Consider the following 26,242-nt stretch of genomic DNA (forward strand, 5'->3'; position numbering starts at 1 on the left):
AAAAGTGATTCACATTTCCTGGCCAGTGTACTATGACAAACATCATCACAGCATATCAGAGTGAGCATGTTCCCTTGGGCAATTTGACACATTTTCCCAGTGCTAGTGAGCAGTATAATCTTTTTCTGCAATGGAGAAATATTTAGTCTGGAATTCTTATCTGATGTGTTGTATATTACACTTCATACATTGCTCTTGAAATATCTTTGATGGACTAAATAACTGCCAAATCTCATTACAGTGAAACTCATCATTAAAATGAAAAATAATAAAGTAGGAATAGAGAAGAGCAGCCGAGCAGAATAAGTAAATACCTGATAATAGAGTCTATAGAAATGTAATAAAGTCAAGGGCTGGTATTTGCTATACTGCCTTCTATATTCCGTGAATTTTATCTATTTACAGTATTTTATTAGTATTCCTTGAAGCCAAGATCCAAATATTGGCACATAGCTGCACTGCCTAGTGACACTGAGTGAGTCGTGAAGTGGAGGGCAATTTAGCATTTGACCTAACCTGGTGCTAAACGAGTTGTACCATGAGGGATATGGGACCTTGAGAGCTCCGTATGGGCTGTTGCTTGACCGTTTATGATTGACAAGTAATGACACTTGTGGCATTGTAATGAGACTGTTTTGATTTTCTGAAAACTGTCCCAGAAAATTTGTGGTGTCCCAGTTAAAAAAATATGAGTGGAGTATATACAAACCCCATGTGTTAATGGTAGTTTCTGGTTGAAATTTGGGCCAGTTTCTTGGCTAGAGTGGAGCAATTGTAAAGAACCCATGAATAAAGAACAGAAATGTTGGAAACTATGGTTTGTGTTGTTGCCTCTGCGAGTCTATTTGGTAACGATTAGGGATGGACCGGTGGAAGTTTGAGTTCTGGTACCTGACACAAACTTTTTAGAAAGTTTGGTTTTGGTACTGGAACATTATCCAAACTTCCATCAGAACCCAAATCAGATTTAAAATAATGGACTTCTGTTCAGGTTCACCCATCTCTAGTAATGATCAGACTCGTAGGGAAACAGTGTGTGTGAGATTGGTAAATTTGAAAATGTTGGAAACTGTAGAAGAGTAAGGTAAGTGAATGACTTTGGAGTGGTAAAGACTATATAACTAATGAGTTAATACAAATTTGTGCGATAGACTGGTCTTAAAAATCTGCCATGCTTGTGACAAAGGCAGTCCATGAGTCTCAGTTAGCTTTGCCCCTAGTTTTTTGGGCAGTCTCAATTTATGCTGCAATTTTAGCAACCAAAAAAGTGAAAAATGTACGCAAGTTATGCAAATTGAGTGGTACCGGTTTGTCAATTAATCTCTCTCTGGCATGTCTTGGCTAATAAATATATATAAATACATACGTATGCAAATCACTGTTGTCAATACTAAATTAATTTTGAAACTTACTTTGTTTTTGAGGTCCACATAATTTTGCTTTTAAGTTGAATTTTTTCATTGTGTTCTTCTTAATGTTCGTTGCCCTTTCTGTAGAAACATATGTATTAGAATATGCACAGATCAGTTAGTTACGAATCCATCGTTATATGTCGATACAAAATTATACTGTAGATCAGTAGCTTAACCCCTTCACCCCGAAGCCTGTTTTCACCTAAGTGACACGGCCAATTTTTATAATTCTGACCACTGTCACTTTATGAGGTCATAACTCTGAAACGCTTCAACGGATCCTGGTGATTCTGACATTGTTTTCTCATGACATATTGTACTTCATGATAGTGGTAAAACTTATTTGATATGACTTGCATTTCTTTGTGAAAAAAACAAAAATTTGTCGAAAATTATGAAAATTTAGCAATTTTCAAACTTTTAGTTTTTATGCCCTTAAATTAGAGAGTTATATCACATAATATAGTTAACAAACAACATTTCCCACATGTCTTCTTTACATCAGCACAATTTTGGAAACACAATTTTTTTTTGTTAGGGAGTTATAAGGGTTAAAAGTTGACCAGCGATTTCTCATTTTTACAACAAAATTTGCAAAACCATTTTTTTTACGGACCACCTCACACTTGAAGTGACTTTGAGGGGTCTATATGACAGAAAATGCCCAAAAGTGACACCATTCTAAAAACTGCACCCCCCAAGGTACTCAAAACCACATTCAAAAAGTTTATTTACCCTTCAGGTGCTTCACAGGAATTTTTGGAATGTTTAAAAAAAATTGAACATTTAACTTTTTTTTCAGAAAATTTTTACTTCAGATCCAATTTGTTTTATTTTACCAAGGGTAACAGGAGAAATTGGACCACAAAAGTCTTGTACAATTTGTCCTGAGTACGCCGATACCCCACATGTTGGGGTAAACCATTGATTGGGCACATGGCAGAGCTCGGAAGGGAAGGAGCGCCATTTGACTTTTCAATGCAAGATTTGCTGGAATTGAGATCGGAACCCATGTCGCGATTGGAGAGCCCCGATGTGCCTAAACAGTGGAAACCCCCACAAGTGACACCATTTTGGAAAGTAGATCCTCCAAGGAACTAATCTAGATGTGTGGTGAGCACTTTGAACCTCCAAGTGCTTCACAGAAGTTTAGAATGTAGAGCCGTAAAAAAAAGTCATATCTAATTTTCACAAAAAATGATCTTTTGTGTTGTGAACTGTGTTTCTGGGCTCCCTCTGGTGGTCACTAACGGTACTGTGTTAGGCATGTCTTGTTGCAGGCCTGGGCTCCAGCTGGGTCATTAAGCAGCGGGTGTTCCCTATTTAGGTCTCCTCTGGACTCAGTCTCTTGCCTGGCATTGTTGTATCCAGTCCTATAAGGTTTCCTCCTGATTCCTTTCCGTCTGTCTCATGCAAGAAAAGCTAAGTCCGTTTTGAATTCTTTGGATCATTTGCATTTTTCAGTGTTTTTGTCCAGCTTGCTTTATATGTGATTTTCTGGCTCGCTGGAATGTTGTGGATTCTGTTGGTGGGCTCCCTCTGGTGGTTACTGCTGGTACTGGGTGACTTTGGTGGGTTGCGGCCTTTGGTTTCCACCTGTCCATCAGAGGCTGGGTGTTTCCTATTTTACCTGGCCTTTCTGTCATTTCCCTTGCCGGCTATCAATGTGTTCAGATGTGCTCTGTTTGGTTCCTGCCTACCTGCTCCCAGATCTTTCAGGATAAGCTAAGTGCTGATTTTCAGTTGTTTCGTTTTTGGTCCAGCTTGCTTAGAATGTCTCTATGCTAGCTGGTTGCTCTAGTGGACTGAGGTTCTCCCCATGTGCCATGAGTTGGCACATGGGTTCTTGTAATCTCAGGATGGTTTTTTTGATTAGGGTTTTTTGCTGACCGCTCAGTCCCCTTTTGTATCATTCTGCTTTCTAGTTTTCAGCGGGCCTCTATTTGCTAAAGCTATATACATCATCTCTATGTGTGTGCCTTCCTCTCATTTCACCGTCAATACATGTGGGGGGCAACTATACCTTTGGGGTTAATTCCTCTGGAGGCAAGTGAGGTCTTGTTTTCTCTGCAGTACTAGTTAGCTCTTAGGCTGGTGCGTGGCGTCTAGAACCAACGTAGGAACGCTCCCTGGCTATCTCTAGTTGCGTTTGTCAGGCGTAGGGCAGCGGTCAGCCCAGGTTCCATCACCCTAGAGCTCGTCCGATATTTGTTATACTTTGCTTGTCCTGTGCTATCCCTAGCCATTGGGGATTCATGACACTGGAAGCTCGTGCTGATATTCCCCATCCGCACCGTCAGTCGGTGTGGGGGTTCTTGTAATATTCAGCGTGGATGTTTTTGCAGGGTTTTCTGCTGACCGCATAGTCCACTTTCTATTTTCTGCCTATCTAGACTAGTGGGCCTCACTTTGCTGAATCTAGTTCATCTCTACGTTTGTGTTTTCCTCTTGCCTCACCGTTATTATTTGTTGGGGGCTTTCTATATCTTTGGGGTTCAAATTCTCTGGAGGCAAGTGAGGTCTTATTTTCCCTCTAGGGGTAGTCAGTTCTCCGGCTGGCTCGAGACGTCTAGAATCAACGTAGGCACGTTCACCGGCTACTTCTAGTTGTTGTTGTTAGGATCAGATATGCGGTGAGCCCAGTTTCCACCTCCCTAGAGCTGTTCCTATGTTTTTGTTGACCTTGCCGGAATACCAGAGATCCACTACCACTGGGATCATAACAGAATGCCAGGCCTAAAGAAAATGTTTATTGCATTGCAGAAGCGGGATTAAAAAGAAGTTCTGAGTTTTTTTTTTGTTTGTTTTTTTTGTGTGTTGCTGCAGTTCGCCTAGCTTCTTCCATCCCCTTTTTTCTCTGAGTGGCTTGAGCTCTGCTGCAGATATGAATGTCCAGACTCTGACTTCTAGTGTGGATCAGCTTGCTGCTAGGGTGCAAAGCATTCAGGATTTTGTTATCCATAGCCCTATGACTGAACCAAAAATACCTATTCCTGAGCCGTTTTTTGGAGATAGATCTAAGTTCCTGAATTTTAGGAATAATTGCAAATTGTTTCTGTCTCTGAAACCTCGTTCCTCTGGTGATCCCGCTCAGCAAGTTAAGATTGTTATCTCCTTCTTGCGCGGCGACCCTCAAGATTGGGCCTTCTCTCTGGCGCCAGGAGATCCTGCATTGGTGAATGTTGATGCGTTTTTTCTGGCACTTGGTTTGCTTTATGAGGAGCCTAATCTTGAAAGTCAGGCTGAAAAGATGTTGCTGGCTATCTCTCAAGGCCAGGACGAAGCTGAGGTGTATTGTCAAAAATTTCGGAAATGGTCCGTGCTTACTCAATGGAATGAGTGTGCCCTGGCCGCAAATTTCAGAAATGGTCTTTCTGAAGCCATTAAGAATGTGATGGTGGGGTTTCCTATCCCTACAGGTCTGAATGATTCAAAGGCTCTGGCCATTCAAATTGATCGATGTTTGCGGGAGCGCAAATCTGCTAATCCTTTGGCAGTGCTGTCTGAACGGTCACCTGATTCTATGCAATGTGACAGAATTCTGACCAGAGCCGAGCGGCAAAATCATAGACGTCGAAATGGGTTGTGTTTTTACTGTGGTGATTCAACACATGTTATCTCAGCATGCTCTAAGCGCTTAAAAAAAATTGTTGTTAATCCTGTCGCCATTAGTACTTTTCAGCCTAAGTTTATTTTGTCTGTGACTTTAATTTGTTCGTTATCTTCTTACTCAGCTATGGCTTTTGTAGATTCTGGTGCTGCTCTGAGTCTGATGGATTTGTCGTTTGCCAGGCGCTGTGGTTTTGTCCTGGAGCCTTTGGAAAATCCTATTCCTCTTAGAGGAATTGATGCTACGCCATTGGCAGAGAATAAACCTCAGTATTGGACGCAAGTGACCATGTGCATGACTCCTGTACATCAGGAGGTGATTCGTTTTCTGGTACTGCATAAAATGCATGATGTTGTTGTTTTGGGTCTGCCATGGTTACAGGCCCATAATCCAGTTTTAGATTGGAAAGCTATGACTGTGTCAAGTTGGGGTTGTCAGGGGATTCATGGCGATTCTCCATTGGTGTCTATTGCTTCTTCTACTCCTTCTGAGATCCCTGAGTTTTTGTCAGACTATCAGGATGTATTTGATGAACCCAGGTTCAGTGCCCTTCCTCCTCATAGGGACTGTGATTGTGCTATAGATTTGATTCCTGGTAGTAAATTTCCTAAGGGACGACTCTTTAATTTATCTGTGCCAGAGCATGCCGCGATGCGGAGTTATATAAAGGAGTCTTTGGAGAAGGGACATATTCACCCATCCTCTTGTCCTCTTGGTGCAGGATTCTTTTTTGTGGGCAAGAAAGACGGGTCTTTGAGACCTTGTATAGATTATCGTCTTCTGAATAAGATCACGGTGAAATTTCAGTATCCTTTGCCATTGTTGTCTGATTTGTTTGCTCGGATTAAGGGTGCCAGTTGGTTCACCAAGATAGATCTTCGCGGTGCGTATAACCTTGTGCGCATAAAGCAGGGAGATGAATGGAAAACAGCATTTAATACGCCCGAGGGTCATTTTGAGTACCTGGTGATGCCTTTTGGACTCTCTAATGCTCCTTCTGTGTTTCAGTCCTTCATGCATGACATCTTCTGGAAATATCTGGATAAATTTATGATTGTTTAACTGGATGATATTTTGGTTTTTTCTGATGATTGGGAGTCCCATGTGAACCAGGTCAGGATGGTGTTTCAGGTTCTGCGTGAGAATGCTTTATTTGTGAAGGGTTCAAAATGTATCTTTGGGGTACAGAAGGTTTCTTTTTTGGGTTTTATTTTTTCCCCTTCTACTGTGGAGATGGACCCAGTCAAGGTCCGTGCCATTCATGACTGGACTCAGCCCACGTCTGTTAAGAGCCTGCAGAAGTTCTTGGGCTTTGCTAATTTTTACCGTCGTTTTATCGCTAATTTTTCTAGCGTGGTTAAACCTTTGACGGATATGACCAAGAAGGGTTCTGATGTTGCTAATTGGTCTCCTGCGGCCGTGGAGGCCTTTCGGGAGCTGAAGCGTCGGTTTACCTCAGCGCCAGTCCTGTGCCAGCCGGATGTCTCTCTTCCCTTCCAGGTTGAAGTTGATGCTTCGGAGATTGGTGCAGGGGCCGTTTTGTCACAAAGAAGTTCTGATGGCTCCGTGATGAAGCCATGCGCCTTCTTTTCTAGAAAATTTTCGCCTGCTGAGCGGAACTATGATGTTGGTAATCGGGAGTTGTTGGCTATGAAGTGGGCATTTGAGGAGTGGCGACATTGGCTCGAGGGAGCTAAACATCGTGTGGTGGTCTTGACTGATCATAAAAATCTTATTTATCTCGAGTCTGCCAAGCGCCTGAATCCTAGACAGGCTCGTTGGTCGTTGTTTTTCTCACGTTTTGACTTTGTGGTCTCGTACCTGCCTGGTTCGAAGAACGTGAAGGCTGATGCACTTTCTAGGAGTTTTGTGCCTGACTCTCCTGGAGTCTCGGAGCCGGTTGGTGTTCTCAGAGAGGGAGTGATTTTGTCTGCCATTTCCCCAGATTTGCGACGAGTGCTGCAGAAATTTCAGGCTGATAGGCCTGATTGTTGCCCACCGGAGAGACTGTTTGTCCCTGACAGATGGACCAGCAGAGTTATTTCTGAGGTTCATTCCTCGGTGTTGGCGGGGCATCCTGGGATTTTCGGTACCAGAGATTTGGTGGCTAGGTCCTTTTGGTGGCCTTCCTTGTCGCGGGATGTGCGTTCGTTTGTGCAGCCCTGTGGGATTTGTGCTCGGGCTAAGCCTTGCTGTTCTCGTGCCAGCGGGTTGCTTTTGCCCTTGCCTATCCCGAAGAGGCCTTGGACACACATTTCCATGGATTTCATTTCGGATCTTCCGGTATCTCGGAAGATGTCTGTCATCTGGGTGGTGTGCGATCGTTTTTCTAAAATAGTCCATTTGGTGCCCTTGCCTAAGTTGCCTTCCTCCTCTGATTTGGTGCCTTTTTTCTTTCAGAATGTGGTTCGTTTGCACGGCATCCCTGAGAATATTGTGTCTGACAGAGGATCCCAGTTTGTGTCTAGATTCTGGCGGTCCTTTTGTGCTAGGATGGGTATTGATTTGTCTTTTTCGTCGGCTTTTCATCCTCAGACTAATGGCCAGACCGAGCGAACTAATCAGACGTTGGAGACTTATTTAAGATGTTTTGTTTCTGCTGATCAGGACGACTGGGTTACCTTTTTGCCACTGGCCGAGTTTGCCCTTAATAATCGGGCTAGTTCTGCCACTTTGGTTTCACCCTTTTTCTGCAACTCTGGTTTTCATCCTCGTTTCTCCTCGGGTCAGGTTGAACCTTCTGACTGTCCTGGGGTTGATTCTGTGGTGGATAGGTTGCAGCTGATTTGGAACCATGTGGTGGACAATTTGAAATTGTCACAGGAGAAGGCCCAGCGTTTTGCCAACCGCCGCCGCGGTGTGGGTCCCCGACTTCGTGTTGGGGATTTGGTTTGGTTGTCTTCTCGGCATGTTCCTTTGAAGGTCTCCTCTCCTAAGTTTAAGCCTCGCTTTATCGGTCCTTATAAGATTTTGGAAATCCTTAACCCGGTGTCTTTTCACTTGGACCTTCCAGCGTCATTTGCTATTCATAATGTGTTCCATAGGTCCTTGTTGCGGCGGTACGTGTTGCCTATGGTTCCTGCTGTTGAGCCTCCTGCCCCGGTTTTAGTTGAGGGCGAGTTGGAGTACGTGGTGGAGAAGATTTTGGATTCTCGTATCTCTAGACGGAGACTTCAGTATTTAGTTTAGTGGAAAGGCTATGGTCAGGAAGATAATTCCTGGGTTGTTGCCTCTGATGTTCATGCGACTGATTTGGTTCGTGCCTTTCACGCTGCTCACCCTGATCGCCCTGGGGGTCTTGGTGAGGGTTCGGTGACCCCTCCTCAAGGGGGGGGTACTGTTGTGAACTGTGTTTCTGGGCTCCCTCTGGTGGTCACTAACGGTACTGTGTTAGGCATGTCTTGTTGCAGGCCTGGGCTCCAGCTGGGTCATTAAGCAGCGGGTGTTCCCTATTTAGGTCTCCTCTGGACTCAGTCTCTTGCCTGGCATTGTTGTATCCAGTCCTATAAGGTTTCCTCCTGATTCCTTTCCGTCTGTCTCATGCAAGAAAAGCTAAGTCCGTTTTGAATTCTTTGGATCATTTGCATTTTTCAGTGTTTTTGTCCAGCTTGCTTTATATGTGATTTTCTGGCTTGCTGGAAGCTCTACGGTGCTGATATCCCCCCTCCGCACCGTCAGTCGGTGTGGGGGTTCTTGTAATATTCAGCGTGGATGTTTTTGCAGGGTTTTCTGCTGACCGCATAGTCCACTTTCTATTTTCTGCCTATCTAGACTAGTGGGCCTCACTTTGCTGAATCTAGTTCATCTCTACGTTTGTGTTTTCCTCTTGCCTCACCGTTATTATTTGTTGGGGGCTTTCTATATCTTTGGGGTTCAAATTCTCTGGAGGCAAGTGAGGTCTTATTTTCCCTCTAGGGGTAGTCAGTTCTCCGGCTGGCTCGAGACGTCTAGAATCAACGTAGGCACGTTCACCGGCTACTTCTAGTTGTTGTTGTTAGGATCAGATATGCGGTTAGCCCAGTTTCCACCTCCCTAGAGCTGTTCCTATGTTTTTGTTGACCTTGCCGGAATACCAGAGATCCACTACCACTGGGATCATAACACTTTTGCCCCAAATTTTTTATTTTACCAAGGGTAACAGGATAAATTGGACCCCAAAAGTTGTTGTGCAATTTGTCCTGAGTATGCTGATACTTCATATATGGGGATAAACCACTTTTTGAGCGCATGGCAGAGCTCAGAAGGGAAGGAGCGCCGTTTGACTTTTCATTGCAAAATTGGCTGGAATTGAGATCGGAACCCATGTCGCGTTTGGAGAGCCCCTGACGTGCTTAAACAGTGGAAACCCCCCACAAGTGACCTCATTTTGGAAAGAAGACCCCCTAACAAACTTATCTAGATGTGTGGTGAGCACTTTTAACCCCCAATTGTTTCACTAAAGTTTAGAATGTAGCGCTGTGAAAATTAAAAAATCATTTTTTCTTTCCACAAAATGATGTTTTAGCCCGCAATTTTTTTTTCCCAAGGGTAACAGGAGAAATTGGACCACAAAAGTTATTGTCCAATTTGTCCTGAGTACGCTGATGCCCCATACATGGGGGGGGAACCACTGTTTGGGCGCACGGCAGAGCTTGGAAGGGAAGGAGCGCTGTTTGAAATGCAGACTTAGATGGATTGGTCTGCAGGCGTCACGTTGCATTTGCAGAGCCCCTGATGTACCTAAACAGTAGAAACCCCCCACAAGTGACCCCATATTGGAAACTAGACCCCCCAAGGAACTTATCTAGATGTGTTGTGAGAACTTTGAACCAACAAGTGTTTCACTAGTTTATAACGCAGAGCGGTGAAAATAATTTTTTTTTTCCACGAAAATGATATTTTAGCCCCCACGTTTTTATATTCCCAAGGGTAACAGGAGAAATTGGACCACAAAAGTTGTTGTCCAATTTGTCCTGAGTACGCTTATACCCCACATATGGGGGGGAACCACTGTTTGGGTGCACGGCAGAGCTCGGAAGGGAAGGAGCGCCGTTTGAAATGCAGACTTAGATGGATTGGTCTGCAGGCGTCATGTTGCAATTGCAGAGCCCCTGATGTACCTAAACAGTAGAAACCCCCCACAAGTGACCCCATATTGGAAACTAGACCCCCCAAGGAACTTATCTAGATGTGTTGTGAGAACTTTGAACCAACAAGTGTTTCACTACAGTTTATAACACAGAGCCGTGAAAATAAAAAATATTTTTTTTCCACGAAAATGATATTTTAGCCCCCACGTTTTTATATTCCCAAGGGTAACAGGAGAAATTGGACCACAAAAGTTGTAGTCCAATTTGTCCTGAGTACTCTTATACCCCATATATGGGGGGAACCACTGTTTGGGTGCACGGCAGAGCTCAGAAGGGAAGGAGCGCCGTTTGAAATGCAGACTTAGATGGACTGGTCTGCAGGCGTCATGTTGCAATTGCAGAGCCCCTGATGTACTTAAACAGTAGAAACCCCCCACAAGTGACCCCATGTTGGAAACTAGACCCCCCAAGGAACTTATCTAGATGTGTTGTGAGAACTTTGAATCAACAAGTGTTTCACTACAGTTTATAACACAGAGCCGTGAAAATAAAAAATATTTTTTTTCCACGAAAATGATATTTTAGCCCCCACATTTTATTTTCCCATGGGTAACAGGACAAATTGGACCCCAAAAGTTGTTGTCCAACTTGTCCTGAGAATGGTGATACCACATATGTTGGGGGAACCACTGTTTGGGCGCACAGGAGAACTCGGAAGGGAAGGAGCACTGTTTTAGTTTTCACTAGTTTTTTAGTTCAAAGCAGAATTGGCTGGAATTGAGTTCGGACGCCATGTCGCGTTTGGAGAGCCCCTGATGTGCCTAAACAGTAGAAACTCCCCAATTCTAACTTAAACCCTAACCTCAACCCTAACCCCAGCCCTAACCCTAGCCCTAACCCCAACCCTAACCCTAGCCCTAACCCTAGTCCTAACCCTAGCCCTAACCCTAACCCTAATGGGAAAATGGAAATAAATGCATTTTTTAAAATTTTATTATTTTTCCCTAACTAAGGGGGTGATAAAGGGGGTTTGATTTACTTTTATAGCGTTTTTTTGGCGGATTTTTATGGTTGGCAGCCATCACACACTGAAAGACGCTTTTTAATGCAAAAAATAGTTTTTGCATCACCACATTTTGAGAGCTATAATTTATCCATATTTTGGCCCACATAGTCATGTGAGATCTTGTTTTTTGCGGGACGAGTTGACGTTTTTATTGGTACCATTTTTGGGCACATGACATTTTTTGATCGCTTTTTATTCCGATTTTTGGGAGGCAGAATGAACAAAAACCAGCAATTCCTGAAATTTTTTTAGGGGGGGCGTTTATACCGTTCAACGTGTGGTAAAATTGATAAAGCAGCTTCATTCTTCAGGTCAGTACGATTACAGCGATACCTCATTTATGTATTTTTTTTATGTTTTGGCGCTTTTACACAATAAAAACTATTTTATATAAAAACATAATTGTTTTTGCATCGCTTTATTCTGAGAGCTATAACTTTTTTATTTTTTCTTTGATGGTGCTGTATGGCAGCTTTTTTTTGCTTGACAAAATGACGTTTTCAGCGGTACCATGGTTATTTATATCCGTCTTTTTGATCGCATGTTATTCCCCTTTTTGTTCGCCTGTATGATAATAAAGAGTTGTTTTTTGCCTTGTTTTTTATTTATTTTTTTTGCGGTGTTCACTGAAGGGGTTAACTAGTGGGATAGTTTTATAGAGCGGGTCATTATGGACGCGGCGATACCAAATATGTGTACTTTTATTGTTTTTTTAATTTACATAAATAAATGGATTTACTGGGAATTTTTTTTTTTTTTTCTTTATTTGGGGATTTTTTTTTTTTTTTACTTTCTACCATTGTCCCACGGTGGGACATCACTGTATTAGGCTACGTTCACATTTGCGGTGTGCGCCGCAGCGTCGTCGCCGCACCAAAACGCATGTGGCGTGCGGCCCTATCTTTAACATTGGGGCCGCATGGCGCCGCATGTACATGCGTTGTCATGCGTTTTGGTGCGTTGTACGCCGCATGCGGCGTTAGGGCGCACCTGTCAGGGCGCGGCAAACGCAACATGTTGCATTTTTTGGGCGGCGCAGACTTTGGAAAAAACGCATGCGTCGTGTTTGCGTCGTGTTTGCGTCGTCAATGCGGCTTTTTTCCCATTGACTTGTATTGACAACGCAGACGACGCAAGTACTTGCGTCGTGGTGCGTTGTACGACGCATGCGTTTTCCAATAAAAAATGCAAAACATTGTCTAGACTTTTGTCTAGACAAAAAACCCCCACTATATATAGAGATAAAAAAAGGGGTTTGGCATTGTCTTTCACAAGGCTATCTACAGAGAAGACTGACTGAAGGGAATCTGCTTTCCAAACCTGTAAGTATATATTTCTCTTTGCATATTTTTTATTCTGTGTGTTATTTTTTGATTTGGATTTAATTTGTGCAATGTTTGGTCTGTGCTATTGTACGGTTATGGCACTGTGGGTTGTTAGTGAAAAATTGTGTTTTTTAATCTTGTTTTGATGTACTTCTGGCGTTATATGATGGCGTTTATTGTCACCGGCCTTGCTTGGTTTTGGATTGGTTTTATGGATTTGGGGTTGTTCTGGTGTCATGCGGTTGTTCAATGTCTTTAAATTTGGCAGATTTTTATGTTAAATTTCTGGTGCATGTTTTTCTGGTTTCTATTGTTGGGGGTAACCGTATGGCATTTTCTTGGCTCATGTCTTGCTGTGTTTTATGCTGTTGGCATTTTTTTTTCTTTCCTTGAGTGTCTTTTCTTGCTGGTGGGGGGGCTACATTTATGATGTTTCATTTGTATTGTATTGTTCTGTGCTGCTATGCCATTCTATTTTCAATTGTATTTTCCCTTTTTTTTTTTTTTTTTTTTTTAACTGATGGTTTTATGTCGTTTTCCCCATGGCTTCCGTATGTATCTCCTTTCTTGAATGTTTCCATTGACAAGTGTGTAGTATGGCCTTTTTTTTTTTTTTTTTTTTTTAGTTGGGGGCCTTTTTTTAAAAATTTATTGTGTTTTCTTTTCATTTGGACTATGTTTTATCTTTTGGGTTGCTGTATATTGTAACAGCGGTTGTCCCGTAATGTTTATTGCTTATTATCTAGAATGTTATTTAGCGCCTTTTTCTGATGTATTTTGGTGGATGTCACCAGATGGTGTTGTTTTGGATTATGTCTTGTTGTAATTGTAAATTATGGCATTCATTAGTTTGCTTATTTCATTGTGCCTTTTTTTTTTCCTGTAGAAATTTTTACATAGGTGTCTATTTTTTCTGAATTTTATTTGGTTCTATTCTTGTATTGTTTCTTCGATTGTGTTCTCTTGCAATGTATGGCGTTGTGGTGTCGCTTTTTGAGTTTGCATTGTCCTATCAGTCAACAGTCAATTGTGGTTGTTTTAATGTTTTGGGCCTATTTTATTGTATGTGGCATTGGATGTGATTTTTTGCTCATTTTTTTAATTGCAGAACAAACTTGCAAGAATGCCAAGTTCTTCGGAGCATAGCCAATCGGCGCGGGGGAGTGCGGTGAGTAATTATGTCTAGTTGCTTACAATTCGCTGCCATTTGTAGCATTGACAATAATTTTTGTATACAATTTTTCCAGGCTTCTTCAAGTGAGGGGGAAGACGGTCAGCGGGAGCAGAGAGATCGGGGCCAAGATGTGGCGTCAGGCCGGCGAGTGAGTATTTTTTTTCTTTATTTTTTTTTTTTCAGTAGCATCCTGCTGTGAGGAACATTACATTTGAGGAGCATCCTGCTTTCACTAGGGATGTTTACTAAGCTTAGGCCCCCGTCACACATAGCGAGATCGCTAGCGAGATCGCTGCTGAGTCACTAGTTTTGTGACGCAACAGCGACCTCAGTAGCGATCTCGCTATGTGTGACACGTACCAGCGATCAGGCCCCTGCTGTGAGATCGCTGGCCGTGTTGGAATGGCCTGGGCCGTTTTTTGGTCGTTGAGGTCCCGCTGACATCGCTGAATCGGTGTGTGTGACACCGATCCAGCGATGTCTTCACTGGTAACCAGGGTAAACATCGGGTTACTAAGCGCAGGGCCGCGCTTAGTAACCCGATGTTTACCCTGGTTACCCGGATGCTGCAGGGGGACTTCGGCATCGTTGAAGACAGTTTCAACGATGCTGAATTCGGTCCCCTGATCGTTGGTCGCTGGAGAGAGCGGTCTGTGTGACAGCTCCCCAGCAACCACACAACGACTTACCAACGATCACGGCCAGGCAGTATCGCTATTCGTGATCGTTGGTAAATCGCTATGTGAGACGGGGCCTTTGTACATTATAGATTTTCAGGGCAGCAAGTATTGGGGGAAGGTAAAATAAAGTTGAACTCCCTGCACACAAACATTCCAAAACACAGGTGTAGAAAACATCAATATACATACATCAAATGGCAAAGGATAGGGCAAAGGTACCTATCATTCCAGGTACTGGTGGTTGTTATTATTTGCATATTTTTAACCTATTTGTTTTCTAATTTTTCTAGGTTTCACAACGGGACCAAGGAGACAGTGGAATAGATGTGGACCTCCTGATCTCCAGCATCCAGGAGCGTGGCCCGTTGTGGGACAGCCGTGACCCTCGGCACATGGACCAGGTGGTGTCGAGGCGTTTGTGGGCAGAGGTGGCAAAGTCGCTGTGGGATGGCTTTGACAGTGCCTCAGCGAAGGCCAAAGGCAACTTTAGTGAGTATTGCAGATACGCTGCTATGACCCATCTTGCCAGGATAAACACAACCGTGTGTGATGCGATCAACGCCTAAACTTTGCATCGCTCACGGTTGTTTTATCCTTTTAAAATGCTAAATATGTAAACATTTTTTTGTCTTTACATTCACAGTGAAAAAGTTGAGGACCAGATGGCGATCCATGAAGGACCGTTTCAATAAGGGGATCCGTGCTGCGGAGGAGCAAGCTCGGAGTGGTGCTGCTGCGTCCAAGTCCGTGCCCTACAAATATAACAGGGCACTCCAGTTCCTAAGACCGGTCCTTGGCCGCCGACAGTAAGTATTTTGGCCACATAACATATTGCACAGCCACATTGTACATTGCCCAGACACATAGCATATTGCACAGCCACATAGTACATTGCCCAGCCACGTACATTGTGCATCCACATAGTAGATTGCCAGGCCACTATATCGCAGCCACATAGTACACGTTCTAGCTACATATACACATAGTATATTTCCAAAGGAACATAGTGTATTGGCCATCCATGTAGTCATTGTAGCATTTTGGCCATCCTTTTACCCTAGTGGAATGGTATATAGCCCATTAGTAATTTTTTGGTTAGGCGTGAGTTATTGTAGTCCATGACAGGTTACGTTCTGAGTCAGGGTAGTTCTGATCGCATGAATAATGATGACGTCTGGATCACATGATCCTAACGTCATGGCCGTTCCTGCGATCAGATCAGCAAAGTGTTTTTTTTTAAAGTTTTTTTTAAATGTTTTTTTTTACTTTAAATTTTTTACTAATTTGGCGGCATAGGCAGCATCAAGAAAGATTTTTTTTTTTTTAAATGTTTTAAAACGATGACAGAGGTATGCATTGACTTTTGCAGCGGGAATGACCAGTCATTTTCTACCGTAGGTATGTCCATGATTGTTATCGTCAGCCCTAATGGTCAGCTGGCGGTAACAATCAGCAATTTATTATAGGCAACACAGACTGAGAGACGGGGGATTGTAATGTATTGATGTGTCATGTAATGTTAATTTTTTAACAGGAGTTGGCGTATGTGATAGGTTATTAATTGAAGACTAATTTTTTCCTTATCTTTTCACAGGACACACAGCAGCACCCTCCAGCGAGCTCCCCCCTGTGAAGCGGAACTTCATGGATCGCCATCTGACCCGTCACAGCCCTCCCACAGCGACAGCAGGCTTGCACCACCATCATCTGGAGAACCGGCTGCCGGTACATCAGGTTTTCCCCTGCCCGAGGCCTCTGGCGCACCTTCGTTCGGGAATTCCCGACAGCGCCAGCGGGCCTCGGACAGGTCAGTCATGCCCGAATTTTTGCACTTGGGCACGGTGTTCCAGAACGGTTTCAAGGCGTTGAGCGATAAAATGTCCAGTATGGAACGGTGCCTTGAAATCCTGGAAGCCGAGCTCTCAAATCCGGCAAAGCATTTTTTAAGTACAATTGCTAAAGGCATGGTGGAAAACCTTACGCCGGAACTCCAGATTTCGGTGATGCAGGACTGCAACAATTCCTACGTGAGGGCTCTGCAGCAGTCTCGGCGCATGCAGTCAGCGACACTGCCAGTAGTACCGTCGCTGGCTAGCATGACTCCGACTACTGCTGCAGAGCCACTCCAGCCAACCCACCCTGGTCCAAGTGCCGAGCGACGCCACCACAGGCACCATAGCAGTGTGCCGCCGACTCCTGCTCCTGCCAGGCCCTCATCCTCCCGCAGCCATCATTCTAGGGGAGATCGTGGAAAGAAAAGAAAAAGAAAACACAAAAGCAAGAGGACATGCACTGAGGCTCTGGCTGCTCCAGTACAAACAACAAGTAGACGTCGGGGCTCTAGCCGCAGTAGGAGCAGCCAGAGCCAACCAAGAACCTCACAAAGGCTCGTGTTGCCTCCTCCCTCCCCTACAGAGGTGGCGGTTTCCTCCCCATTAGACCCTGCGGAGGGTTTAGACCTGCCATCCAGCCTCCTGGACTATAATAGGTCAACATCCTCCTCCTCCTCGTCATCCTCATTTTCCGCTCCCCATTCCGAAAAAGAAACCTACCATTCCCCCATGGTGGCACAGGTTGATACCCCCTAAGTTTATTTCCCCTTTTTTTTTTCTGTTTCCCCCCAATAAAAAATTTTGGTTTTAATACAATATTTGCTCTTATTTTCCTGTATACTTCTCAGCAAGTCACACCGTGCGCCGTCTACACATATTTTGTGCTTCAAACAACTCATATATGCAATGTCAGACACTATTTTTACCATTTTTATTTTGCCTTTTTTGGTGTGTCTCTCATTGCTGTATGAGGTGTTTACAAACAATAAAGTGTATGAGGTGTTTTCAATCACTAGGGTATGTGTCCACGCTCAGGATTGCATGAGGATTTGGTCACGATTTTTCATCAGTGTTTTGTAACCCAAAACCAGGAGTGGGTGATAAATACGGAAGTGGTGCATATGTTTCTATTCTACTTTGCCTCTAATTGTTCCACTCCTGGTTTTGTATTACAAATACTGAAGAAAAATCGTGACAAAATCATGATGCAATCCTGAACGTGGACACATACCGTAAAGATACCTTCACACTTAACAATGCTGCAGCGAAACATACAATGATGCAGATCACTGCAGCATCGCTATTTGGTCGCTGGAGAGCTGTCTGTGTGACAGCTCTCCAGCGACCAACGATGCCGAGATCCCCGGGTAACCAGGGTAAACATCAGGTTGTTAAGCGCAGGCCGCCGCGCTTCCGATGATTACCCTGGTTACCAGTGTTAAATGTAAATAAAACAACAGTACATACACTCAGAATTGCGTCCCCCGGCGTCCGCTTCCCTGCCCTGACTGAGTGACGGCCCTAACAGCAGAGCGGTCACATCACCGCTGTGCTGTGCATTCACTTTCCGGCCGGCGCTCAGTCAGTGCAGGAAGCATACGCCGGGGGACGCGAAGATGAGTATATGTACTGTTTTTTTTGTAAACTTTCACACTGGGAAACAGGGTAAATATCAGTTTACTATGCGCCGCCCTACGCTTAGTAACCCGATATTTACCCTGATTACCATTGTAAAACATCGCTGGTATCGTTGATTTTGCTGTCAAACACAACGATACACGGCGATCTGACAAACAAATAAATATGTTATATGGTATGGTATAAATTTTGTCTTTGAAGCAGGGTAGAAAACTTAAGAAAATTTTTTTATTAAAACACAACATTTTAAAAACAAAGGGCTCCAAGTTTTTTAGATAAGGCACATTACATTGGTGAACTATTTTTAGCATAGTCACACCAGAATACAGTCCAACAGTTTACTACACCATTGTATCTTGCCATGACAGACGGCCAACATCTGACACAAAATAGGCCGCAAAACGATCCCTCATCTGCGCAATTTCCACACTTGTCCTCAGAGGATGATCATGGAAATTGGGCAATGGGTTGGCTATGGTTTCATCGAGATCAACGTTCAGTCTCTCTTTGGCCAGAATAAAATTGTGGAGAACCACACACGCCTTCACCACCTCATCCACTGTCTCAGTTTTCAGATTAATGGCGGATCCTAATATCCGCCATTTGGACACAAGGATGCCAAAGGCGCACTCCACAGTCCTTCTGGCCCTGGACAGTCTGTAATTGAACACCCTTTTCGTATGGTCCAAGCCCCGACTGGAGTAGGGTTTCAATAGGTTGGCAGACATTTGGAATGCCTCATCCCCAACCACAACAAATGGCATCGCAGGGCCTTCGGTGTGGGGAAGAGGTCGTGGCTGGGGGAAATTGAAATTGTTGCCATATAATTTTTGGCCCATATCCGACTCTTTGAATGTGCGCGAGTCATTTGAACGGCCAAACGCACCAATGTCGACTGCGAGAAAACGGCAGTCCGCACCGGCAATTGCCATCAGCACAGTGGAAAAATATTTTTTGTAGTTGTAGAAAAGGGATCCACTTTTCCCTGGCTTGGTAATCCGAATGTGCTTGCCATCCACCGCGCCAATACAGTTTGGAAACGAACACACTTCCTCAAATTTCTCGGCGTTGGCCAACCAGATATCGCTTGTAGGGACGGGTAAAAATTCTTCCCGGAGATTATCCCACAAAGCGCGGCAGGTCTCAGCAATAATTCCGGAGAGAGTGGAGACTCCAATCCGGAACTGAAATTGAAGGGATCGCAAGGTCTCTCCGGTAGCCAGGAAACTGCCAAGAAGATAAAGAAATTACATTAGTACATTGCAATTTATAAAAGTACATTGACCATACCACCCCCAAAAAAATTAAGAAAAAAAAAAAAAAAAGGGAAGATGTGAACATAGCCGAACATATCTCAGTCATTCAAACAGCTACGTACCGTAGAGTCACCAGAAGCCGCTCCTCTGCGGAAATAGCTCTCCGGAGCTGCGTGTCCTGCCTGCTAATGGCTCCTTCCACCCGACGCAGAAGATACCGGAAGCTCTCCTGAGACATCCTGGTGTACTCTAAATATTTCTCCAGGTTCTCATTCAGTTCGCCAAACAAGCTATGGTATGCTCCACGGCTCTCCCGGACTTCCAAGATAGGGTGTATCCAAAATCGGCGATGAATCCATCTCCGTTTTTCTCTTTCTCTTTGATGAGCACAGGCGACAGCATAGGCATGAGCCAAGGCAAATTCCATCTCCATATCCATGACGATACTGTCCATGGGACGCTCCATCATGAATACCAGCAAAATGGGAGGAATTCATGTCTGCCATGGTATATATACACAATTACATAAACACCAACCCTCTTCTAGCCATTGGTGGTCCTTATCTATTGTGTAGACACTTTTTTTTGTGGGTGGGATGAAGAATGACTCACTGCACAAAAAACGCATGCGGCGCAAAACGCTGCGTTTTTTGTTGAAAACGCAACTGCGTTTACAAAAAACGCTGCGTTTTGCGTGCATGCGTTTTGCTGCGTTTTTGTTTGCGTTGTGCGTTGCGGCGACGACGCTGCGGCGCACACCGCAAATGTGAACGTAGCCTAAGATAAGATCGTTGATCTGACAGTGTGTATAGCAGTCTGTCAGATCAGCGATCTGACAGGCAAGCTCAGGAGGCTTTCCGGCGCCTGCTCTCAGCAGCTCTCAGCAGGCGCCGGCTAGCCAGGTCATTTCATGACCCGGAAGGAGTCCCGTGGCCATCTTGGATCCGGGGACTCCTTCCGGATCACCGGAGCAACGCGACCTCATCGCGTTGCTCTAGTGGGAGAGCGCAGGGAGCCCCCGTCCCTGCGCGATCCCCCTCTGCCGCTGTCACTACTGAAAGCGGCATCACAGGGGTTAAATGCCCGCGATCTGTGCTAGCGCCGATCGTGAGCATTGCTGCTGGGTGTCAGCTGTCATATACAGCTGACACCTGCACTCGATCACCGCGGCGCTCAGCGCGAGACCGCGGTGATCGGTGCGCCGTACTAGTACTGCGGCTGGCACAAATGCAGTGCCGGCAGCGCAGTACTAGTACGGCGCATGGCGCGAAGGGGTTAAAGTGGTATTCTTATTTTGTAAAATTCGTATAGCTTGTTAGACAGCATGAAAATTAGCAAGTTTCGGATTGACCTCCTTTTTATATTTGCTTACATTCTCTTGCTTTGAGAGCTTTTATCTTACAGAGTATACAGTTTGTTGCCAAAGAAACCGACCAACAGAGCCAAGCTGTATATGCGCAGTAGTTACATTCCAGGCTGAGGAGTTAACACCTGAGATACCAGCACTCTTCAGGCTATTGATTTTTACAGTAGTTAGCTACTCACCTTCCTCTCCTCCCAGTCACCTATGACATCTTATCAATCCTGCAAAAGCACAATCTCAAGGCCCCCACAAGTTCCTAGAGCAACTCTCTAAGGGTACCGTCACACAGTACCATTTTAATCGCTACGACGGCACGATCCGTGACGTCGCAGCGATCGTATGATTATCGCTCCAGCGTCGTAGACTGCGGTCACACGTTGCAATCACGGCGCTGGAGCGATGCCGAAGTCCCCGGTAACCAGGGTAAACATCGGGTAACTAAGCGCAGGGCCGCGCTTAGTAACCCGATGTTTACCCTGGTTACCAGCGTAAACATAAAAAAAACAAACAGTACATACTTACATTCCGGTGTCTGTCCCCGGCGTTCTGCTTCTCTCCACTGTGTAAGCGCCATAGCCGGAAAGCACATCGGTGACGTCAGACGTCACCGCTGTGCTCGCTTTCCGGCTGGCAGACGCTCACACAGTGCAGAGAAGCTGAGACGCCGGAGGACTGACACCGGAATGTAAGTATGTACTGTTTGGTTTTTTTACGTTTACGCTGGTAACCGCGGTAAACATCGGGTTACTAAGCGCGGCCCTGCGCTTAGTTACCCGATGTTTACCCTGGTTACAAGCGAACACATCGCTGGATCGCTGTCACACACAACGATCCAGCGATGTCAGCGGGTGATCAAGCGACGAAAGAAAGTTCCATACGATCTGCTACGACGTACGATTCTCAGCAGGGTCCCTGATCGCTGCTGCGTGTCAGACACTGCGATATCGTAACGATATCGCTAGAACGTCACGAATCGTACCGTCGTAGCGATCAAAATGGTACTGTGTGACGGTACCCTTAATCACTGATCACACTTTTTCACCAAGTGCTTGTACAAACCTATCTCCATTTGCAAATATAGTGATAACTAGTGTAGACTTGAAAACAAGCACTGACAAGACCATTCATGTGTCACTGTATCATAAGCTCAGCAGTAGGAACAAAAACTGTCACTCAATGAGAAATGCCCACCCCCAAGCAACAACAGAATGGAAAGCTGTGTGTTGCTCAAGACAAAAGTTAAGAGAAACTCTTTGACTGCAGGTACAACACATTGCAGTTTCCCTATATTGCAATATATTGTCATTTTAGAAGAGATGATTAAATCTTCTGAATTTTTAATTTCCCAGCTTTGTTGAATTTTTGAAAAAAATTAGCAAAATCGAAAATAATACAAAGTTCGATTTGCTTTGAAAAGACGAATGATGCTCTGACATTTCCTAGGAATGTAACATCTTTCAAGCTCTTTAATGCAAACATAGCCTTTGTAATATCAAAGTGACCTCAACGTATTTGATGGCTATGAGTAAACAGATAGTAACTGGTAATGAACAGTATTTTCCTTCCAAAGTTAACTTCTGCACTGCTATGCTGGGTCATATAATACCTGTGTACTTTATTCAGCGTTTTATGACATTCCCTTCCTATATTAATAGGTAAGCTATGAGCTTTGATGGCCACGCATGATCCAGATTCCTCATAGAATAGTATGAAGTGGATAAACAGTACAGTAAGGCAAATCCGATATAGACTGGTACAAGCTTCCAAAGAGTTAACTCCCCCCCAAAAAAAACACAAAAATAAGAAATGAAACAGCACTCCCCCAAAAAATCTGTGTTCAAAGTGAAGTGAAAGTGCATTAACACTCGCCATCATTAACGTACCATATAAAGAACCGCACAATATTAGAGGGGTTAAATATTTAAAATAGGACATATCAATAAAAGACAAAAACTGCAGCATCAAAATGTGATAAAAACACATGTTAAAGACGGAAGTTTTTTTTTTTTTGTCAGAATTTGAGTATTTAACCTTGACGGTTACTCTGCAATAGAGGACGATAAAGTTAGAGCTTAGCGTTGTCAGTGATAGCTGTCCTCTTGGATTTAACCCGACTTAACATTTATTTCTAGTGATAAGAGAATATGCATATTAGTTAAATTGGATTGAAGTGATTAATTGAAAAACACTGGTTCATTAATGCTCTAATAAAATACTAATCCATAATATGAGATCCCCAGCAGCTTCCATATGTCCTGTGTGCGGGACGGCTGTTGAGAAGCTGCAATTATCACGCTGTTCTGGTAACGTCTCATGACATGTCTCCACGATGCAATAAATACTGTGTGAGATATAATATGATTTGTGGACAGAAATGCACAGCAGCTCATTTTTTCCTCTATTAACACTTAACATGTGCCCCGGCCAGGCTCTAAATGCTGTGTTTTGGATTGGAATTGATTTTCACTAATCCTCATTAATCCAGGTCTATCGAGAATCTGGAGAGTGGAAAATAAGCATTCCAGGCCACACATTCCCAGCAGAGCGACCGACATATGGAAGCCTTAATAATACAAAGATAGCAGATTTTCTTCATCATATTAATGACTACGTAAATGCAATGTGAACTAGATAGAGAGGAGCGTAAGTACTCTACAGTCATTGCTCAGCTCTTGAGTGCTAAGTAGCCATTTCTACATTACCCGTATCCTGTGCGCTCTACTGTGCTCAGTCTATTCATATTTATCGTGGCCCTTTACATTTATATTTTGCAGAATATTAAATTCTAACATAATATCTGTAACAAGTCCTCTCATCAATCGTTTGTCATTTGTAGTCCTGCCTCATCACATGGTGCAGAGACCCGTTGGGTCACCTCAGGCTCCAGGGATGGTGCAGCCATATCCTTGGCACACTCCCAAGTTTAACTCTCAGCAATACATTTCCATAAATGCCCATATATTAGTATATATTTTTTATGAGAACAGGTGTTGTGGCAACTTGTCCTTTTCCATCAGAATTAATAATGTAAGATGCCATTTGTTGGCTAACAGCCATATTCCTATGAGCCATTAAAGATGTAAATAAATGTATACATTACCTTCTCTGCAGGCTAATCTCAAGACAGAAGTGTTCTTGGCTTACATGCCCTTCCTGTGATGTGTTCCCTACTGACAGCCCACGTCAACTGCTTATGTCGGCCGTTTGACTTCATTCTTAGCTTTGACCTGGCAAGCTAATCAGTCCTCTAAGTACTTCAGGGTTTAGCTTAATTAAATTCCATAATGCAACTCTCTGACCAGTTAAGGAAGCCCAGTTGTGGCATTATGTAGATTGTCAGTAGGCTGCACTGTCAGTTTTCTTACGAATAGAAATTTATTTTCTGCTATATTAATTTATAGATTAATTCAAATCAAATATGACGATTTCAACCCTTGGCCTGCGTAACTTTTAAAATAATTGACACGTTTTTGAAAGTGGCAAAATTGGCAATGCCACCATCTTCTTCTGCTAAAGGTTCCTTCTACCCAAAGTCAACAATTTGTCGCTGTCATGTCCTAATGCATCTCAGAGGTTGTATGTGGCAATAATATAGTGTAAGTCGAAAAGTATAGAAGATCTTATTGTAGTTCTATAAGCCTACAATCTCAAACAGTTATGTACTAGATTTTTTTTGTTAGAATCTGTATGAGTATGATCGAAAAAAAATCATGGCGTGTACCCTGAGATGCTGCATTATGGGGGTATCTTTGGGTGTACATGCAGACGTTGTAGATTTCATGTTGAGTTTCCACTTCATATCTGCAGCAAACCTGAAGCATTTCCCCACCTTTCCAAAGCAAAATCCATATGTATTATATGAAGATTTTGTTGTGGACTTTGTTGAGAAATTTAGTGGCCACTGCCTGACAGTCATACAGGTGCGGGAGCGCCGAAACAAGCTATAGCAACACAGCACCTTATGACATATGCCTTGTACAGCCCTTCACCATTGAGAAACATATCTCCCCCTCTTGCTTCAACAACCCAAAACGACTTAGTGAAAAAGACCCTGGTGGGATCGAAATGTCTAACTTTGTCGCTCAGCTCATAGACATATTGTGTATTTATCTGCTCCCACTAATTAATAAAATATTTTTTTGCACCACTGAAATAAAGAGTGTGCGGTGAATTACTCTTACCTTGTGCTGTAAAGAGCAGAAACATGGATATCCACGAAGGCTCAGAGATCCAAAGTGCTACTGTGCCTCCTTTGAGTAGTCTAATGCGACTGCACTGAGGCTGTTTAAAACTAGCCTAACATAAGTAATTTTGAGGATTAGGGTTTGAGTTACACTACCCCAAGCATGCTAAGTGAAAACCCTACCGTTTACACTTGTGCCGCATTTCTTGAATTAACAAAATGATACACAATTCCTGAAATTATTTATTTTATTTTACTTATTATTTAACGACCTTCATTCTCTAGAGTTGTGGTACATTGGCCAACTGTTCAGAGACACCTGCACAAATATGGCCTTCATGGAAGAGTTATCAGAAGAAAACCTCTCCTGCATTCTCACCATAAAATTCCGTGTCAGAAGTGTGCAAGCGAACATCTAAACAAGCCTGATGCATTTTGGAAACAAGTCCTGTGCATCAATGAGGTTAAAGTACAACTCTTTGGCACAAAGTTAAAAGGTATGTGTGGAGAAAAAAAGGCACAGGATTTCAGGAAAAGAACATCTCACCAACCATTAAGCATGGGGTTGATGAATCATGCGTTGGGGTCATTTTGCAGCCAGTGATACTAGGAACATTTCACGGGAAGAAGGAAGAATGGATTCAATGAAATTTTAACAAATTCCTGATGCAAACATAATACCGCCGGTAAAAAACCTGATGTTGAAAAGAGGATGGCTTCTACAAATGGATAATGATCCTAATTACACGTCAAAATCCACAATAGACTACCTTAAAAGACGCAAGTTGAAGGTTTTACAATGGCTCTCACAGTTCCCTGATCTGAACATCATTGAAAATCTGTGGCTTGACCTCAAAAAAGTGCATACAGTGGGGCAAAAAAGTATTTAGTCAGTCAGCAATAGTGCAAGTTCCACCACTTAAAAAGATGAGAGGCGTCTGTAATTTACATCATAGGTAGACCTCAACTATGGGAGACAAACTGAGAAAAAAAAATCCAGAAAATCACATTGTCTGTTTTTTGATCATTTTATTTGCATTTTATGGTGGAAAATAAGTATTTGGTCAGAAACAAACAATCAAGATTTCTGGCTCTCACAGACCTGTATCTTCTTCTTTAAGAGTCTCCTCTTTCCTCCACTCATTACCTGTAGTAATGGCACCTGTTTAAACTTGTTATCAGTATAAAAAGACACCTGTGCACACCCTCAAACAGTCTGACTCCAAACTCCACTATGGTGAAGACCAAAGAGCTGTCAAAGGACACCAGAAACAAAATTGTAGCCCTGCACCAGGCTGGGAAGACTGAATCTGCAATAGCCAACCAGCTTGGAGTGAAGAAATCAACAGTGGGAGCAATAATTAGAAAATGGAAGACATACAAGACCACTGATAATCTCCCTCGATCTGGGGCTCCACGCAAAATCCCACCCCGTGGGGTCAGAATGATCACAAGAACGGTGAGCAAAAATCCCAGAACCACGCGGGGGGACCTAGTGAATGAACTGCAGAGAGCTGGGACCAATGTAACAAGGCCTACCATAAGTAACACACTACGCCACCATGGACTCAGATCCCACAGTGCCAGACGTTTCCCACTGCTTAAGCCAGTACATGTCCGGGCCCATCTGAAGT

At 43.6% G+C, this 26,242-nt stretch overlaps 2 protein-coding genes across 3 annotated transcripts in view; one reads left to right on the top strand and one right to left on the bottom strand.

Moving 5' to 3' along the window:
- CNGB3 (cyclic nucleotide gated channel subunit beta 3) overlaps positions 1 to 23,634 on the bottom strand; it is a 253,837-nt gene extending 230,203 nt beyond the window's left edge. For both annotated transcript variants that reach the window (XM_077268004.1, XM_077268003.1), the window contains exons 1-2: positions 23,526 to 23,634; positions 1,413 to 1,490 (exon numbers count right to left, since the gene is read on the bottom strand). In XM_077268004.1, the coding sequence (XP_077124119.1) occupies positions 1,413 to 1,461 (49 nt within the window). In that variant the 5' untranslated portion in view covers positions 1,462 to 1,490; positions 23,526 to 23,634. The remainder of the gene's footprint in view (positions 1 to 1,412; positions 1,491 to 23,525) is intronic.
- On the top strand, positions 12,818 to 17,265 carry LOC143782862 (uncharacterized). The gene is made up of 4 exons (XM_077270782.1): positions 12,818 to 13,804; positions 14,627 to 14,825; positions 14,980 to 15,142; positions 15,931 to 17,265. Exons 1-4 carry the CDS (start codon positions 13,661 to 13,663, stop codon positions 16,922 to 16,924), a joined length of 1,500 nt encoding a protein of 499 aa, XP_077126897.1. The 5' UTR covers positions 12,818 to 13,660; the 3' UTR covers positions 16,925 to 17,265.
- Positions 23,635 to 26,242: the final 2,608 nt, after the last annotated feature.

Source organism: Ranitomeya variabilis, chromosome 6 (genome assembly GCF_051348905.1).
Source record: "Ranitomeya variabilis isolate aRanVar5 chromosome 6, aRanVar5.hap1, whole genome shotgun sequence".
NCBI classification, from domain to species: Eukaryota; Metazoa; Chordata; class Amphibia; order Anura; family Dendrobatidae; genus Ranitomeya; species Ranitomeya variabilis.